The sequence below is a fragment of the Plecotus auritus genome (genome assembly GCF_963455305.1).
Source record: "Plecotus auritus genome assembly, chromosome: 5".
In the NCBI taxonomy this organism is placed as follows: domain Eukaryota; kingdom Metazoa; phylum Chordata; class Mammalia; order Chiroptera; family Vespertilionidae; genus Plecotus; species Plecotus auritus.
In genome coordinates, this window is record NC_137776.1 from 174,034,148 (window position 1) to 174,053,223 (window position 19,076).

Here is a 19,076-nt window from a genome sequence, read left to right on the forward strand (position 1 = left end):
CTGCTGAGGCTGAGACGGCTCCCTGAAACCCAAGGCAGTGGGCTGGGAGGGAAGCTTGGTTTTTATCAAGCCCTGTCCTGGTTCCTCCCTCCCTGGGAGCCCAGGAAACAAGGCTGCCTGTTGTCAGCAAAGAATGATTAGTCTGAACCCCTGGGGGCCTCATCCCTGTGTCCCTGTCTGGGCCCGTGTCATCCATTCACACCTCTCTGCAAGTGGCACAGACCTTCCCAGGTGTTGATTAAGAGCAGGCGATGTCAGCGTCTGTTCCCTGTCGTGCTTAATGCTCACCCTGCGTAGGGCTCAGCCAACTTGGCCAAATGGAACCCAGGTATTGCATTTACACAGGAGCCATCAGGCAGGGAGGGATGGCAGCCCCTCTCAGCCAGGCAAAGTCTGGCTAACTCTGTTTTGAAAGCAGTATTATCGGAAAAAATAATTAGGGTGTCAGAGCTGCTTGGAAATATCTTGGACAGTGTCTGCACTTTATAGGTGCAGAAATGGAGACAGGGAGAGGCCACAGAAGAGCTATAATCTTAATCAGCTCAGTCCCTGGCGTGTACTAGGTGCTCAAATGCAGAAATAGACAGAGGCCACAGGAGAGAGAGAATCTTAATCAGCTCTGTACCTGGCATTCAGTAGGTATTCAAATATTTGAATGAATATTTGAGTAGATTTGTATTGGGTTTTAGAGTCTGGAAAACAAGTTTCTATGCACCATCATTGCATTCTCAAAAATAATTTTACATGTTTGGGAGCTAGAAATATGTCCCTACTTCACAGATGAGAAGACTGAGGCTCAGAAGAAACTTCATGGGGGAGGAACAATGTAGGTTCTGGAGTTGGACAAACCTGGGTTCAAGTCCTAACTCCAGCAATGACCTACGGGTTTCCCATGTGAACAGGAACTGCCAATCCCACCGGCTGTGTCTCTTCGTAAACACAATTTTACTGAACATAGCCATGCTCCTTCACTGCATTTTGATTATTGTTGTTGCATATTTTCTATGGCCGCTTATGCGCTATAAAAGCAGAATTGAGTAGTTGGGGCAGACTGTGTGGCTGGCAGAGCCTAAGATATTTACTGTGGATCCCTGTATAAAAAGTTTGCTGACCCCACTCCGCCTGGGGTGTGTGAGGTACTTCATTCATTTTGGTCTTTTCTTCTCTCAAATGAAGGAGACGTGGCTTCCTCGTGGTCCTTTTTCTGAGGCTTTACAAGCCTTGTAATTCTTACACCATGACCTCAGAGTCTGCAGCGAGAAGGGCTGGGGTCAGGTGGGAACATTGGAACAGGACCCAGGAGCAGGTGTTTCCGTCCCGGCTCTGCGCTGTGTGAGCTGAGGACGCCCCTCTGAGCTGTGAGCAGTGGATCGACCAGTGTCCCCCCACAAAAGTCATGTCCACTCGGAACCTCAGAATGCCACCATATTTGGTAATAGGATCTTTGCAGATGGGATTAGATAAGGTGATATTGGATTAGGGTGGCTGCTCACACCCATAGATGGTGTCCTTGTAAGAAGAGGAAAAGGCACAGGAAGAAGGCCAGGCAGTGATAGAGGTAGACATCAGAGCGGTGCAGCTGCAAGCCAAAGAATGCCCAAGGTTGCCAGGGGCCCCGGGAGCTCAGAAAGGGCGAAGAAGGGTTCTCCCTACAGCCTACAGGAAGCACGGCTCTGCCCACACCTGGATCTGGGGCTTCCAACCTCCAGAACCATGAGAGAAGACGTTTCTGTTCTTTGAAGTCACCCTGTTTCTGGTACTTGTTAAGGCAGCTCTAATAAATGAATATACACGGTGCCTTCCCGTTTTGTTCCCACACGAGTTGTGGCTGCTGTGGCACGTACATAGGCCAGGAGGTGGCGCCGTCTCTGCCCTCCCAGTCTTCCTTCTCTAAGACACAGAGGGACTGGACCCAGATTTCTACCAGCTTTATTGTTACAAGAGCCCTGACCTGCCCAAAGGCGCAGAGCAAGCTGGACAGACATGACCTTGGCTTGGACCAGGCAGACCTGCACACCCGTGTGAACCAGGACAAGGGACATCGTCCCTGAGACCCAGTTCCTCCAGCTGCACAGTGGGAGTAGAACTGCACTCCTCGTAGTGCGGTTGTAATAATCAAAGGAGACAGCACAGCGTGGCCGGTTGCTCAGTGGTTAGAGCATCAACCCACGGACCAAAGGGTCGCAGGTTCAATTCCCAGCCCTGTTGGGGCATGTTGAGGAGGCAACCAGTTGATGTGTCTCTCACACATCGATGTTTCTCTCTGTCTCTTTCTCTCTCTCTCTCCCCTCTCCTCACTCTTTTTTACTCTCTCTAAAAATCAATGGAAAAAATATCCTCGGGTGAGGATTTTTTTTAAAAAGAGACAGCAGAGGAAAGAACCGTGCAGTTCTCTGCACAAGGAGGTGCTCAGGAAATCCTAGATGATAGTGATGTTGGCGATGATGTGATTTCTGGCAAAGCTGGGACTCTCACCCACATCTGCCTGTCATCCCAGCTCGCCGCCACCCCAAGTGTCATTCCCCTGACCCCTCTTCCCCGAGATTGGATGGGACAGCTCTAAGCTCAGCAGACCCCAGATCCAGGGCTCAGCAGCCAAGTGAGGGGTGGAGTGCTGTGTTAGGGGAGGGCAGGCTCTGCCTCCAGCTGCTCCTCTCTGGTGCCCAGATCCTTCACTCCCCAGCCTGACAGTCTCCTCTCTAGACAGCCGCGGCCCGTGGCAGGTCTTTGTGTTTTAAACCATGTCCCCCATGTAACTGATGTTTATTCGGAATCGATCCTTTAAAAAGCTAACAGCCTCCTTGTTTGTTCAGCCAGCTGTCTCCGGTTCCGCTGAAGGTTTTTTTCTTTCTTTCTTCCTTGTTTTCTTCTGTCTTTCCTTTCTCTATGGCCTTCCCTGTCTCTTCTCTCGGTGTCTGTGCTCTTTCCCACTCACGCAGTGTTTTATCTGCATTTCATTCTCTGTCTCTCTATCTCCTTCCCCTAACACATCTCCTCTCCCTCTCCTCCTCCTCCACATGCACAGAGTTCTTCTGTTTTCCTTTGTGGTTTCTCCTTTTAGAATCTGTTTCCCCCGCTCTTTCTCCCAATCTAATTTTTATTTTTGTCTCTCTTGTTACAGCTCTGCCTCCATCTTCTTCTCTTTATGATACTCTTCTGGATCTATCTATCTCTGTATCTATCTGTCCATCCATATCTGTCTGTCCATCCATCCATTTATCCATGCGATTATCCATTTATCCACCCATTTACCCATCCATCTATTATCCATACATCCATACATCCATCAATCAATCCATTTATTTACCCATCCACCCATTCATTCATCCATCTAAATACACATACATACATACCACATACATACATACATCTGCTTGTATGATGTATGTATGACTGTTTCTGCCTCTTTGTTTCTCTTTCTTTCTTTCTTTCTTTCTTTCTTTCTTTCTTTCTAGCAGTTTCTGTACATGTTGATCTCTTTTCTTTTTCTCACACTTTCTCAGACAATCTCTCCCTGTCTTTATCTCCTCCTCTCATTTCCCACTTGAACTTCTCCCTCTAAGGAAGTTAATATTTTAGTAGCCTTAATGTGGCCTCAGGATCCTCAACTCTTTCCAAATGATTCAAAAGTGACAGGCCTCCCAAGGGCTTCAGTTCAGGAGCTACTCATTCTCCCCCACCCCCTGTCACCTGCCCGCACTCTGTACAAAGTTAGGGAGGGAGGGGGGATTTGGCAGCTCCCTCAGCATCTCCTCCTTCAGGCTGCACTTCAGGCTGAGCAGGGAGGATTTGGACCAGGAACCCAGAGGTGGGGGTGGGCAGGGCTGTCCTGTGGGAGAGGCTCTCTGGAAGATTACTGATGGGTGGAGACTGCATCCATGCCTTCTGGTGTCTTTTTTGTTTCATTTGAAAAACATTTACTTAGTACAAGTTCTTACCAGGCCTTGTGCTGGGGGCTAAGGAGGGATGAGTGAATCTTGAACTCTTCACTTCAAAAGCGTACAGTCTCTCTAAGAAACCATAGAGCTGATTGAGATCAATAAGATAAAAGAATAAACAGTGTTCTCAAAGGAAAAAGGAATTGATTCTGGTTGCCGGGGGGTCACAAAGGAGGTCAGACATAGTAAGCTGTGAAGAGCTGAGCTTTGCCCAATGTCACTGCTGTATCCCCAGTACCTAGAACAGTGCCTGGTACACAGCAAGCACTCAGAAAGCAGTGCAATATATGGATGAATGAATGAATGAATTTGAATACTTTTGAAGGATTTTTAGGGATGTGACAGGGAAAAACAGGCAAAGATGAGTATTCCAGACCAGTGGTTCCCAACGTGGGGCACATGCCCCACATGGGGGCAATTTGAATTTTAAGGGGGGCAATTTGAGAATGAGTTATTAACAGTGAATTTTTTGCATTTCTTATGGTTCTTGGGGCCTCATATACAGTATACAAATACATATTGTGACATAGTTATGCATTTCAGTTCTCTATTATATGTTTTGAAACTTTATTTGCTACTTTTTCATATCACTTCATATTATTATTATTATTATTATTATTTTAACAATTTCTTAGTGATTTCTTCCTCAGTACTTCAACTGTCCTTTTGTTCTTTTATTTTTCTCTTTCATGGATGTCATGTTCTTTGAAAGCTTGTTTAGACCAAGTGAACAGGAGTTCACTTTTTGAATAATAAGAATTGTATGTCACAGGGGGCATCAGGATTTGAGAGATACTTAGGTGGGGCGTAGCCAGCAAAAGGTTGGGAATCATACAGAACGGCATGATTAAGGATTCAGAGAGGTGAAGGCACATAGGGTATTCAGGTTCCCTCTTCAGGGCTGACCCTCCCATCTCGAGATCATGGCTGATGGTCCACAGCTGTGCCCCTTACCAGGCATTTCCTTCAGCCACAGGGAACTGCCTCACCCAAGGGTACCCCTTCCAGGTGGCAGTGTTTGGCCATGACTGGCCGGATCCCTGCCTCTGTCAGGGACATCTGTAAAGACCATCACAGCTGCTCCGAGCTCCCTTTAAGACCAGCTGAGGCTGACGATCTACATAGCATCAACCATATTGCAGGCCAACCTCTCCTTTGCCCAATCCTCCCTTAGACTTCCTCCAACTGTATCCCACGTGGGCTCCTTGGTAACGCCCCATGTGCACCCCTCTGTTCCAGAGTCTGTTTTCAGGGAATCTGACCTGATACTGTGTGTTTAGGGAATGGGAAGAGGCCCATGGCTGGCAGATAGAGAACATGAGAAAGGGTAAATGTAGCTGGACAGGCGGGCAGGGACCAGATTATAAAGGACCTTGAAAGCCAAGGATGTGGATTTAGATTTTCTTCTGTAAGTCATGGAGAGCTGTTGATCAGTGGGGTATCCAATTAGAGCTGGAATTTAACAGTTCACTGGCAGTCGGTGCAAAAGATCAGACAGAAGGCGATAAGACTGGAGACAGGAAAGAAGCTAGGAGACCAAACCCTGGAGCTCCAGGCCTGAGGAGGGAGAGGATGGGAGAAGGGATGGAGGGTGGCCCAGGACATCACCAACAGTTCTCAGGACCTCTGCTTGCTACGTGCACGTGTACAGGCATCTCCCTCTCACAGTTCCAGATTCTACGGGTCCCATGTCATGGAACAGCACAGTGCCTCTCTCATGGCCTGTGGGCCCCTTTATTATCTCCTGCAATGGTGAGCATCTTAGATATTCCAGTGCTAGAATATGCCTTGCCTGGACCTTTCTCAGGAATACAGATTCCGGAAACTTCCATCTGTATCTCTCATCTATCAGAATTCTGGAACAGCCATGAATGACAGTACCTCGTCCAGTTGTATCTCTTGGGAACCTCATTTGGGAGCCATCATGCTTTTGCCTAGAATCCCATGAGCTTTCCCACACCCATTGTTACCAGTCTTGATGGTGTGACTTGTAGACAATATTTGTGGCTTGGCATTTACAGGCTGTGATATTGGGGCTAAGTCCCACCCCTTACATAGTTTTGATATATAGCCACAAAGTCAGAATAGTAGGAGGGTGCCCATTTTGAAGAGTTGCCCCGGGGAGGCCAGGAATCTATAGAAACATAAATGACGCACGTCAAAGAGTTGGGCAGTGGGAGGAGCTTGGCACAAACTCCGTTTTGCCCGATTATGAGCTGGGGGTCATCAGGAAGACACTTCTTCACCTTCCTCAGCCACCGTCCCCTATTGGTTGAGTGGAATTTGGATGCCTTCTTCCTAAAATTATGAGATTCATGAAATAAAGCGTATAAAATTCCAAGTACAACCTTATTTTTCACAGGTAGACACACATCATGTCATACGATGATAAACCTATTGGATTATTTTGTTTTTCTTGTTTTCTTTTCAGAAAGGTTTTTGTATCAATTTCTTGATTACATGTATAGTAAATGGTATTAAAGGTAATGAATGCACAGATTTTTAAAAATCTATTGGCCCAGATGTCTCTGGGGTTTAACCATCCCCTTTCTCTCCAAGGGAAGAAGCGATGCTGTCCACCTACTTTGAAACCATCAATGACCTGCTGTCCTCCTTCGGGCCAGTTCGCGACTGCTCTCGGAACAATGGGGGCTGCACTCGCAACTTCAAGTGTGTGTCTGACCGCCGGGTGGACTCCTCGGGCTGTGTGGTAAGTGCCCATCGGCTCATGAACATGGTGGTAGCCCAAGGTGCCAAGGCTGCTTGCGGGAGCCCCTCCCTGTGAGGGGAACCAATCAAGAAGGATCACACTACTCACCACTCCTACCTCTGTGGCCTCAGCACACCAGCTGCCTCGGTTTCCTCATCTGTAAAGTGGGACAGTTAAACCTACCTTGTAGAATTGTTGAAAGAATGAAGTAAGATATTAGAACTTGAGTCCCCAATATACAATAGGTCCTTGAAAGCTCCTGGCTTCGGGAAGCTTGCAGCTCATTTGGGAAAGGGGCTGGAGGTAGGGCATGCCAAGTCTTATCCTATATAATAAAAGGCTAATATACAGATTGACCGAACGGTGGAATGACTGGTCGCTATGACGCGCCCTGACCACCAGGGGGCAGACGCTCAAGGCAGGAGCTGCCCCCTGGTGGTCATTGCGCTCCCACAGCCAGAAGCCAGGCTCATGGCTGGCGAGCTCAGTGGCGGTGGCAGGAGCCTCTCCCGCCTCTGCTGCAGCACTAAGGATGTCTGACTGCCAGCTTAGGCCCCGCTCCATGAGGAGTCAGTCGGACATCCCCCAAGGGGTCCTGGACTGCGAGAGGGTACAGGCCGGGCTGAGGGGCCCCCCACCCCGAGTGCACGAATTTTGTGCACTAGGCCTCTAGTCTCTAATAACACGATGAGGGGCAAGTCAATGCAATGTCCAGAAGAGAAAATTTTAGTTGAGACTCAGGTTTATAGAAGGCTTCCTAGGGAAGCTGGAGTTGGAACTGGTTTCAAAAGATGGGCCCCTGCCCTGGCCAGTGTGACTCAGTTGGTTGGACATCATCCTGTGTACCAAAAGGTTGCTGATTCAACTCCTGGCTAGGGCACTTGTCCTGATTGGGGGCTTGATCCCAGTAGGGGGCGTGCAGAAGGCAGTTGATCAATGTTATGCTCTCACATCGATGTTTCTCTCTTCTCCCTTCCTCTCTCTTTCTCTAAAAATCAATAAACTATTATTTTAAAAAAAATAGAGGGTTCATTTACATTAGTAAAAGAGCAGGGCTGGCTAACGTATGATGAAAGGATGGTCAATGTGTAGTATGGAGCTTTGTTTAGTATCTAATGTGGGATAAGGGCACAGAAGAAGACATGTGTGGCCGAAACCGGTTTGGCTCAGTGGATAGAGCGTCGGCCTGCGGACTGAAGGGTCCCAGGTTCGATTCCGGTCAAGGGCATGTACCTTGGTTGCGGGCACATCCCCAGTAGGGGGCGTGCAGGAGGCAGCTGATCGATGTTTCTCTCTCATCGATGTTTCTAGCTCTCTATCCCTCTCCCTTCCTCTCTGTGAAATATCAATAAAATATATTAAAAAAAAAAAGAAGAAGAAGAAGAAGACATGTGTGGCCTATAGAAGAGGATGTCAAACTGGATGATTTTCCCCCATAGGAATGACCTAGGCTGCTTATTTAAAATGCAGGCGTGAGAAATGTGGATGCTACAGAGGGGCTTAGGGTCCCAGGATTTGTAACAATTTAATGAGTGTGTGTGCATGTTGGAGAGGCAGGGGCTGCCTTAGAAGCATTGCCCTGCAGGCTGAAATCCTACCCTGGCATTCAGGCCCTTTCTAGATTTGGTCTCCTTTCCGTTCTTTTACACTAGAGTCAAATGGAGCTAATTAGAGGTCGTTCTCTGAACAGATACGTGCCTGTTTACTGCCTCAGAGCCTTTGCTCAGGCTGGATTTTTGTTGTTCTTTTTTTTTTTTTTTGAGGGGGTTGTTACCTGAAGTGAGTTGCTCCCCCAGCCCATTTTATTTAGCAAACAAGTAGACTTCTTTCTGGATTCATCTCCTTTATGAAGCCTTCCCCATCCTGGCTTGGAGAAGGGGCCATGATCTTCTAATGATCATCACTGTTCTCTGTGCCTACATCTGTTCTGTCACCTGTGGTGATGTATTGCACAGCCTGGCTCTTTGCAAGTTTATCTCACCCAACAAGCTGAGGGAAACCCATGGAATCTGTAGATTCAGCTCAGCGCCCCAATAGTGCCCATCTCAGTAAGTGGACAGGAAGGAAGGGATGGGCCCAGGAATGGGAGTTCCTGCTCTGGACTAGGCTCTTGGGAAGTGGGTTCCTAAGGTGCCGACACAACAGCTGGCAACTAGACTGGCCAGGAGATCAATACAGAGAAGCTTCTAGAGAATGAGATAATGCAGTGCAACTGTATTTGAGACTCAAAGATCCAACGTGCCTTCAGAGGTGTATGGGCAATTGGGGATTTTATTGATTAGAATTCTTAGGATTGTGAAAGACAGAAACTCAATTCAAACTACTTTAGAAAAAAAAAGGAAATATATTGGCTCAAATGGAAGTCGAGGCACAATAGGCTTGAGAGGCTCAACCATTGTCATTGGGATCCCTCTCATTCTCTTAGCTCTGCTTTCCTCGGCCTTCTGTCCTTCTCGGGCCACTCGGTGCATCCTGCAGGACAAGAGCATCTCCTCCAAGTTCCTCCTAAAGTCACGGGATTCCTCGTAAGGTCATGGACCAACTTGGTTCTCAGCCCTTCCCTGTACCAATCACTGTGGTGTCAGGGGGAATAATGGGGCTCAACCCAGAACCAGTCATTCCTGGGGCTTGGGCCAAGTGACCACCGCACCTAAAATGTGTGGTAGTGAGTCGCAGGGAAGGCATAGACTCTCCAGGAAAAGTAGGGTGCAAGCGACAGAAAGAGGGGCTGTGGATGCATCAGCAGCTGTGTCCTGCAGATTATTGCAACCCAACCCTTCACTTTGCATGTTGGAAAAGTGAGGCCCAGTGAGAGAGAGGAGAGTTTGGCCAAGTCTTAGAGCTAGTCAGTAGACAAACACAAGGATGGTGGTGTCTCCAGAACTTAATCCTTTCTGAAAGGATTAAGTAGTCTTTCTCTTTTCCCTTTTTCCATTAGTTCTCTTTTCCTAAACTAAGCTCCTTCTTGAGGTTAGATGTCCCAGAAGAATGAAGCCTCAGAATGCGGAGGTGGGTCTGTGAATGTGTGTGTGCGCGCGCATGTGTGTGCACGCATGAGTGTGTCTAGGCAAGAATTGTCTTTTTTCCTCTCATTAATGTAAACTGGAAAGATGAAGAGATGGGGGAAAACCAAGAACATTCCATACCTGGAGGTGAAGAGAAAATTCCACAGTCTGATGAGGTTGTCAAAGACCTTCCTCACTAGATTAAGGATCTAATATTAAAGCTGCAACTTCAGGGCTCGATGGCTATAAGGCAGGTTTTCTCTCCACACATTCAGAGGAGACAGATGAATACCAACCAGCTTTCACACTGAAATGTAACATCTCTCTCATTTCTCTACAGGCTCTTCCTCATGCCTGCAAAGAGAAACTTTTTCTGACAGCCCCTCTTTTAATAACATCCACATGGCAAAACAATGCTTTATATTTTTAGAGCACTTTTAGAGTTCTGAAGGCATGTCTACACCCAATACCTAACTCATCTTTAGGACAAACCTGGACAGTAGCTTCCCTCACCCATGTGGGAAGCAAACAGTTTTCAAGGTTTCACAACAAGGTAGTGGGATGGAGGCCCAATGACATGTCTTCAATATTATTCTTGGTGCCAGAAGAAGAATTGGGTTGCTCTCCTGTGGAGCTGAGAGGAGGTGGCAGCAAAGAACATTAGAAGGCTGGTCTGGGTGAATTGGGCTTAAGCGCTGATGTGGTCATTAGAGAGCTTTATAATCCATGTTGACCTCATTAACCTCTGTTTATTAATCTGTTAAAAAGGGAGCAATTGCTCTTGAACTCAGGTTTTCTGAAAAATTAAAGAGTATAACTGTAAATGATTTGGGATTTTCAAAGTGCCATTTATGTGTGAGATGATAGAACCTCAGATGCTGATGTTTCTATGTTCTATTTGGGATGTTGAAAATTCAGGAACACACCATATTTAATTTTTTTAATGTTTCTGTAACTGAATTTCATTTTTCTTTTACTCCATTCATTAGTAGTGGAAACTTAATTCCAGTCAATTTTAGGTTTCCTGCCTCCTCCTTCTTCCGAAACATCCAAGTTCAGGGGGCACCTGGTGTATGCCTAAGGCACTGAGGTCAGGGGGTGCTTTGTGTTGGACCATCACCTCTCAGTTATGGTACCTGCTGTCTCCTCTGACCCTGGGCCACCACTCTTTTCTCTCTGGCATATGTCAGGACCCCTCCTTTCCCAGGTGATGTATAGGTATGTGTTCCATTCCAGCATCTGCTGCCGTGTTCTGTGCATTCCTGCCACAGGTCATTTGAGTCCAGCAGCCTGAACACATCAGATGGCTTCTCCACCCTATGGGAGCCTGAGGCAAGGCCAGCAGCTCTCCCACACCACCCTGAGGCCAGGATCTGAGGGGAGCTGGCTGGAGCCCTTCTGACCTAGACAGACCATTTATAGGTGGCTGTTTTATGACAGGGACGGCACAGAACCATGCTTGCCATCCACCAAATACTACCCGGCAAGAGAAGCGCAGATCTCCTTTGCCTTCAGATCCCTTAAACCAGTGGTCGGCAAACTGCGGCTCGCGAGCCACATGCGGCTCGCAAGCCGCGGTTTGTGGTTCTGTTGACTAATGAGTTTGCCGACCACTGCCTTAAACCCACGTGATTTTCTTCTTTAAGAATCCCCTTCTTTCTTCATCCTCTGCGTGTGGGGCAACTGGCGGAGTGGGGGCCTTGGCCTGGCACTGCTCATGTTCCCCACCACCCACCCCTGGTTCCCCATTCGCCATCAGGTGAGGGGAGCCTGCCAGCCAGGGGAAGGGACCGAGAGGTGGTCAGTGCACCTCATAGTGACTGGTCGAGTGGTCATTCTGGTTGTTCCACCGATAGGGTCAATTTGCATATTGCCCTTATATTACATAGGATTATTTTACCTTCTAATTAGACCTCAACTTCTGAAACCCAATTTTTTTTAAAAAAATGACTTCTTTGCTTGGTTTCCTGGTTCAGCTATGGTCCTCTTTCCCCTGGGATAACATCGTCCTCTCGTATGCAGTTCCCCCTGGGATAAGGTGGTCCTCCCTAATGCCTGGAAACTATGAATACATCAAAGGGAGGAATTAAATTCACATGTGGAATTAAAGTTGTTGATAAACTGATTTTAAAGAGAGAGATTGTCCTGAATTACGAGGTGGGCCCAGTGGAATCACAGGGTCCTGAAAGGTGGAGGAGGGAGGTGGCAGGAGTTCAGAGCAGTGCCCGTTGCTGGCTTTCAAGGTGGAGGAAGTGGGTACAAGCTAAGGAAAGTCTCTAGACGCTGGAAAAGGCAAGAATGGAACCCCCACAAAATCTCCAGAAAAGGAATGCAGCCCTGCGGACACCTTGCTTTTAGCCCAGGGAGACTTTTAAGCTATGAAACTGTAGGATAATGAATTTGTGTTGTTTTAAACTGCAAGTTCATGGTAATTTGTTACAACAGCAAAAGAAAACCAATGCAGGGCGCATGAGACGATGGAAAGGGAGGGTGATGCAGGAGACACTACATAAGGAATTATCCTGTTATTTCAGTTTTCACTTGTTCCCAGGGAGACACTCGCCTCCTGACCAGGGTGGAGGAAGTGACAATGAGCAAAGAGTCAGGAGCGGGAGGGAGACTTGCATTCCCCTACAAGGTGCTGAGGAGTAGAAAATTGTTATCTATTAGAAATGGTATCAACCTGACAAACGTAATTACATCAGCGAGGCGGTTTGAAAAGCCAGCTATGTTCCCACTTATTGTGTGTGGCAGAATAAACATCGCAAAGCTTTAATCAAGATAGAGGACGAAACCGAAGAAAACTGTAAGCACTTAGTCATGGCATGATGTTGAGGACAGTTCCGCCTTCTGAGTCGCTGCTGCCCCGGAAGCATGTCACTCAAGCTGTTCCTCTGAGTTATCCTGGTTTCCCCACTCAGGAAGGGGCCCTTTGATGGACTCAACCCCAGGCAATCAAGTGAAATAAATGCCAATTCACAGACCCCCTCCTCCTTCCAATGATCTGTGGTTGCATAGCAAACTGCCCCCAAATGCAGTGGCTTAAAACAACTAGTTTCTTTTGCTCACAGTTGTGTGGGTCAGGAATATGGAAAGAGCTTAGCTGGGTGATTGGCCTCTGGTCCAGGACAGGTGGGGTACCTGAGGCTGGGGGGCTCGAGTCCACAAGAGCCCCTTCACCTACCTGTCTGGGGCTGGGGCTGGCAGCCAGCCGGTGGATTCAGGCTGTGTTGGACCTCAGCTGGGTCTGTCGACTCCAGTGCCTGCCCATGGCCTCTGCACTTGGCTTGGGCATCTCACACCAGGGAGGCTGGGTGTGCAAAGGAAGCATCCCAAGATCGAGTGTTCTAAGAGCCTAGGCAGGGGCTTCAGGGCTTCTTAGCACGGGTTTCAGATGTCTGAGAACATCATTCCTACCGCGTGCCATCAGTCAAACGCCATTAGGTCAGCTCAGATCCAAGGGCGGGAACAGCACTTGGCCTGTCCATAGGAATTGTGTGGCCGTCTTTCACCTACCCATTTACCTATAGCATGAACCAGGGGTTCTCAAACTTTTTAAACAGGGGGCCAGTTCACTGTCCCTCAGACCATTGGAGGGCCGGACTATAGTTTAAAAAAAAAAAAACTATGAACAAATTCCTATGCGCACTGTGGGCCCGGGACAAGTCGGCTGCTAAGCAGGACAGGCAACGGCACCCGGCAGGCCGGATAAATGTCCTCGGCGGGCTGCATGTGGCCCGCGGGCCGTAGTTTGAGGACCCCTGCATCAGACCAAAGCTGTCACCGCAGGAAGGGACCCTGGAGAAGCCCTAACCAAGCCAGCACCTCTACCCTATACAGACAGGGAGACAAAGGCCTGGGAAGATGCAGGAATCACTCAAGTTCCTGTAGGAAGCAGTGATCCAGTCAAGATTTGATCCCAAGGTCCTTTCCTTCTCCCAGTTGCACCTTCCTACAGTTTTAGCCGCAGAGCATCAGCCACTGCAGCATCCCAAAGATTTATTTCGTGTGCAGGACCATGAATCGATCAAAAGAGACAAAACCCAGAGCCCCCCCTTATTTTATAGGCTAGTTCACAAGACGAGATGCACTTCGGCGGGGCTGCGGTTGTAACCTGGCACAAATCACTGTGTGTTTGCACAAGAGCATCAAATAGGACTGGCAGGTGTGGTGTGGAGAGGGAGGTGGCGGTAGGAAAGACCAGGCACTCACTAAGCACCGACTGTATGCCAGTTCCCTTATGTTCACGGCAGCAAATGCTTGTAACTATACTCCTAGATGGGTATCATTACATCCCTTTCACAAGAGAGAAGAGCTAGTCATAGAAGAGCAATCATCCACACAGTGCCGGTGCCAGGCATGATTCTAAGTGCATTGCTCATTTCAGCCAATTTAATTCTCACAGTCATCCTCTGAGCTAGGTTTTATGACCGTCTCCACTTTGTACATGAGAAAAACGAAACTGTCTGGCAGAAAAAGAGGGACTGTGAAGATGCATAGAGGAAGGAGGGGCCCGGTGAGCCGGTCCAGGTCTTCATAGAAAGTTAGGACAGCGGGAGGTGCGGGGGTTGGCACCCTGGCCGGGTCCTAGGGAGTGATGGTGCCTTTGGGGGCAGAGGTGTGTCTACTTCTAGTCCTACCTCTGGGTTCCAGACCAGTCCCACTGCAATCCACCCCCTCGTCACCCAGCCGCATTCTCACCTGCTCTTCTTCCTCTTTTTCTCTTTCCATTTGACCTAAAATGCTACCTGGCCTCCCTATGGAAAAACCCGAGGACCCCTGATTGCCCAGAGATGCTGAGAGGCAACAACAACAACAAAAATGTTGCCTTTTAAAAAGTCAAGATGCCTAAAGATAATGAATTTTCATTTGTTATAGGTCAAGCGCCTCTTGGCACTGCTCAGCAAAAGGCAAAACCTGGAATCTGGCTCATTTTAGGAGAGAGGCGGCTTCTCTCCATCCCTCCTTCTCCCCCCTTCCATGACTCAATTGGACTGTAATTAAAGGAAACAGAACTCAAGAGGGGCAGGGAAGGCGGCCGAGGAGGGGCCACAGCGTGAGGAGTCACTTTGAAGCACAGTCCAGGCGCTGCTGACCGGGGAAACCCAACCCCATCCGCCTGGTGTCCGGCCCTCCGGGGCGGGTGGAGCAGGGCTGAGCCTCGGTGGGCCTGGCCCCTGGGAACTGGTTCTTCCTCCCCAGAAACAGACTCAGAGCTCAGCCCATCCCTGCCGATCAGCAACAGGGGTGTGATGGATTCACAGCACAACCAGGACAGGCTGTGCCAGAGTCCAAAACAGGAGGAATGGTGGAATGGTGCTGGCCACATTTTTCTCACCTCCGAAAAAAAAAAAAAAAAAAAAAACCTTTAGGAATACGCAAAGTCAGGAGGCAAAAGCATCTTTAGGGAAACTCAGAGACGCCTGGATTGGGAATGAGAATTTAAAGGGTGGACCATATGGTATCTTCATCCCAAGTGCCCTCAAGTCCTGAGACAGAAAATTCTCCATATACACCTTCATCAGCAACACCAGTGCTGATATTAGTATTGATAGCATTAGGGACCTGATGCCATTGATGAACAAATCAATGCTCCACCAATATCAGCACTAGTAGTACTGATGGAGATAGATAATAGAGCTTCCGAAGGCCTGTGATGTGCCCGACCCTGGGATAAATGCTGTCAACAGCATCACCCAGAACCCTCACAGCTACCTTATGAGACAGGCACTGTTATCACTCCTCTGTTGTCCACTGGGAAACGGATTCAGAAAGCGCGAGAAACTTGCCCACGTCCAACCAGCCGGGTAAAAGCAGAGCAGGTATTCAAAGCCGGGTAATCCCAAAGCCCGTTCTCCTAACTCATCAGATGTCAGCTTCCACCGGCTGAGGGTGGTTCGCCAGGATAAAGTGAATGTCCCCAGTGTCAGGGACATCAAGAGAGGGGGTACTTCTCTCTCTCCACTCCCCTTCAGTGTCCAGGATTCCTTCTCCCTCCTCTGCATCCACGAACCTGGAGGAAGATTTAAAAAAAAAAAAAAGGGTGCGTGTGAACCCTAGGCAGTTTGGCTCAGTGGACAGAGTGTCGGCCCGCAGACTGAAGGGTCCAGGGTTCGATTCCTGTCAAGGGTGCTTACTTTGATTGCAGGCTTGATCCCCAGCATGTTGATGTTTGATGTTTCTCTCTGTGTGTCTCCCCTCCTCCCTTCTACTCTCTGGAAACCAGTGGGAAAATATCCTCAGGTGAGGATTAATAAAAAGATAGATAGATAGATAGATAGATAGATAGATAGATAGATAGATAAATAAATGAGGATGAGTATGGGAAAAGGGGGTGGGATGGTCAGAAAAAAAAGGAAATTGGAACTGTGCCCATTGGCTCGGTGCTTGCACACAAGGCTCTGGGGGTGAGAAGGAAGGAGTTGTCCCTCCACAGGGAGCTCTGTGCTTGCATCTTTCCTTTGTAAACTTCCAGGTGCTCGGTGGCTGGGGAGGATAGGTTTCTAAGATGATGTGTGGCATTCTCATCAAGCCTATGCACCCTTTTGTGATATGACGTGTTTTTTTATTCTTCGTGTGACATTTGAAGCCTTTTTTATTACAACGCGCCCCCCCTCCCCCTTGTTTTATTTCTTTGGGACCTGGATTTGCTGGGTCTGATGGCATTTCTGGTCAGCTGGTCTTATTGTGTGGAAGTCATTCTCTGTTAAAGTCAGGGAGCAGCCCCCACCCTGCCAAAGTGATAGGTTTCACCCATTGATTCCTGGGAGAAGGACAGGAAGGAAAGGAACGCCCTGGAGGCAGGGATGGGAGCTGAGGCCGGGTCCTGGGGCCTGTGGGCTTCAAGCATGGGACGAAGGACTTCGGGGCAGGCGCCAGCCATTCCGGTAGACAGTACCCTGGACCAGAGAAGCAGTTTGGGACCGGCCTTGGGAGGGGCCAAAGTCCTTTTCGATTCCTGAAATCTGTGACCTCGTTAATATATTTCTCAAAGGGCAGTGGTTCTAACATTGGAAGGGCCTGAGGGCAGAAAACACAGCCTGGGGCTTAACTTGTGATTGGTGGGAAAGTGACTATCCAGGGGGAAATCTCTATCGCCTTCACCTCCAGGAGGTCAGTATCGTGTTTAAGAGCACAGTTCCTGGCATTAGAGAAACCTGGGCCCAAAATTCTCTGTCATTCACTAGCCATGTGGCTTTGGGACAAATCACTCAAGGCCTCTGGTCTCAGGTTCCTGTTGAGTGACATCCTATCTAATAAAAGAGTAATATGCAAATTGACCATCACTCCAACACACAAGATGGCTGCCCCCATGTGGACACAAGATGGCCGCCACAAGATGGCCAGCAGGGGAGGGCAGTTGGGAGGGACCAGGCCTGCAAGGGAGGGCAGTTGGGGGCAATCAAGCCTGCAGGGAGGGCAGTTAGGGGTGACTAGGTTGGCAGAGGAGGGAAGTTGGGGGCGACCGGGCCTGCAGGGAAGGGCAGTTGGGGGGGACCAGGCCTGCAGGGGAGGGCAGTTAGGGGTGACCTGGCCTGCAGGGGAGGGCAGTTAGGAATGACCAGGCCTGCAGGGGAGGGCACTTAGGGGCAAACAGGCTGGCAGGGGAGCAGTTAGGCATCAATCAGGCTGGCAGGGGAGTGGTTAGGGGATGATCAGGCTAGCAGGCAGAAGCTGTTAGGGGCAATCAGGAAGGCAGGCAGGCGAGCAGTTGGGAGCCAGCAGTCCTGGATTGTGAGAGGAATGTCTGACTGCCTGTTTAGGCCCGATCATACCGGGATTGGGCCTAAACGGGCAGTCAGACATCCCTCGAGGGGTCCCAGATTGGAGAGGGTGCAGGCTGGGCTGAGGGACACACACCTCCTGTGCACGAATTTCGTGCACCAGGCCTCTAATGGGATAATAAAACATGACAAACTGCTATTCGGACTCACTGAGATGATGCAGACAGAAGGGGCCAGCACCTGGCCCGAAGCAGGCAGGGAACTAGGGAGCTGTTAGTACCTTATTTGATGTTTCATGCTGGGATCTTGATGGTGATGGTGGTGGAGGTGGCTATGAGAGCTGAAATGATCTGAGTGCTCATTAGGGTCCAGCACCTCTGAGATGGGTCTCACTATTATATCCCTGTTCTTCCAGATGGGGAAACTGAGGCAGGGAGAACTTAAGTAGCTCACTGAGGCCCGCAGAGCTCCTACATTCTAGAGCGGGACTGAAAGCCAAGCAGCTGGAGGCCAGAACCCTCATCCAGGGCACATTCTTCATAATGTCGTTTGCAGTGGTCGCCCATGGATGGGAATATGCCATTATTTATTTTGTCTCAGTGATGGACGTGTTGAGTGTTTCTAACTTTATCCATTATAAACAAGGTGGCTCTGAGCAGAAGGCTTTGAGCTATTTGTATATTTAGAGTAGACGTCTATAAGGACAGTTTTCTCATTGTGTTGTGTTCCACAATGTGGGATGGAATTTGTAAAAAATATATTATTTTAATTTATTTCAGAGAGGAAGGAGAGAGAGAGGAATATCAGTGATGAGAGAGAATCATTGATTGGCTGCCTCCTCCTGCCTGTCCCCAACTGTGAACCGAGCCTAGAACCAGGGCATGTGCCCTGACCCGGAATCCAATTGTGACCTCCGGGTTCATAGGGTGACATTCAACCACTGAGCCACACTGGCTGGGCTTTTTTTTTTTTTTTTTTTTTAAACAGGCTACGGGGTTTGGCCAAACAAGTCCTTGGAAAGAGGAATGATAAAATAAAAGTGGTACTTTAGAGGGTAGAGACATGAAATGTGCACGAGGCGATGCGAGTGGGAGAGAGTCCAAACGCAGAGGGTCAGCACAGAGAAGGGCAAATGAGGAGGCAGGCGATGGGCGGGGTCAGACCCAGCACCTGCAAGGTTGTCCGGGGATGTGCCCAGTGCTGTGAGCACAGAGCCTATAGCTGCTGGAATGCCGATAATTAGACACTTTTCTTCTTCGCTTTCTTTTGTTGTTGTTCAGTAACGCATGCTCACTGTAAAATAAAACAAATTCAAACACTGCTGAAATGTATAAACCAAGGTCCTCTTTCTCTACTACTCACTCATGTTAGAAATAACTTTGTCACACTTTGGTTTATATATTTCTTGCTGTACATTTTACCCCTCTGCATTTGCAAATATAAATGAGGATTTGTACATGTAAGTTTAGAAATGGAAGCATAAAGTTGTTTTTTTTGCGGGCACCTTTCTATATCAGAGCTGCATGTCTTTGTACATGATTTTCAAAGAGCATTTCCTTTTTCTTTTTCTTTTAAAGAGAACTGGCTCCCTGTCTTGATCTTAACAATATGTAGACCTCTTTCCTTATGTAAAAAATAAAGATGAGCAGATGGAGCCCAAAAGCACAAGTGCTAAGTTTGGCTTGAGCCCTGGTATCCC

The 19,076-nt window shown here is 48.5% G+C and overlaps 1 protein-coding gene across 3 annotated transcripts in view; it reads left to right on the forward strand.

The window, feature by feature from the left end:
• ASTN2 (astrotactin 2) overlaps window positions 1-19,076 on the forward strand; it is a 765,958-nt gene that overhangs the window by 434,885 nt on the left and 311,997 nt on the right. For all 3 annotated transcript variants that reach the window (XM_080667806.1, XM_080667807.1, XM_080667808.1), the window contains one exon: window positions 6,498-6,648. In XM_080667806.1, coding sequence (XP_080523932.1) covers window positions 6,498-6,648 — 151 coding nt within the window. The remainder of the gene's footprint in view (window positions 1-6,497; window positions 6,649-19,076) is intronic.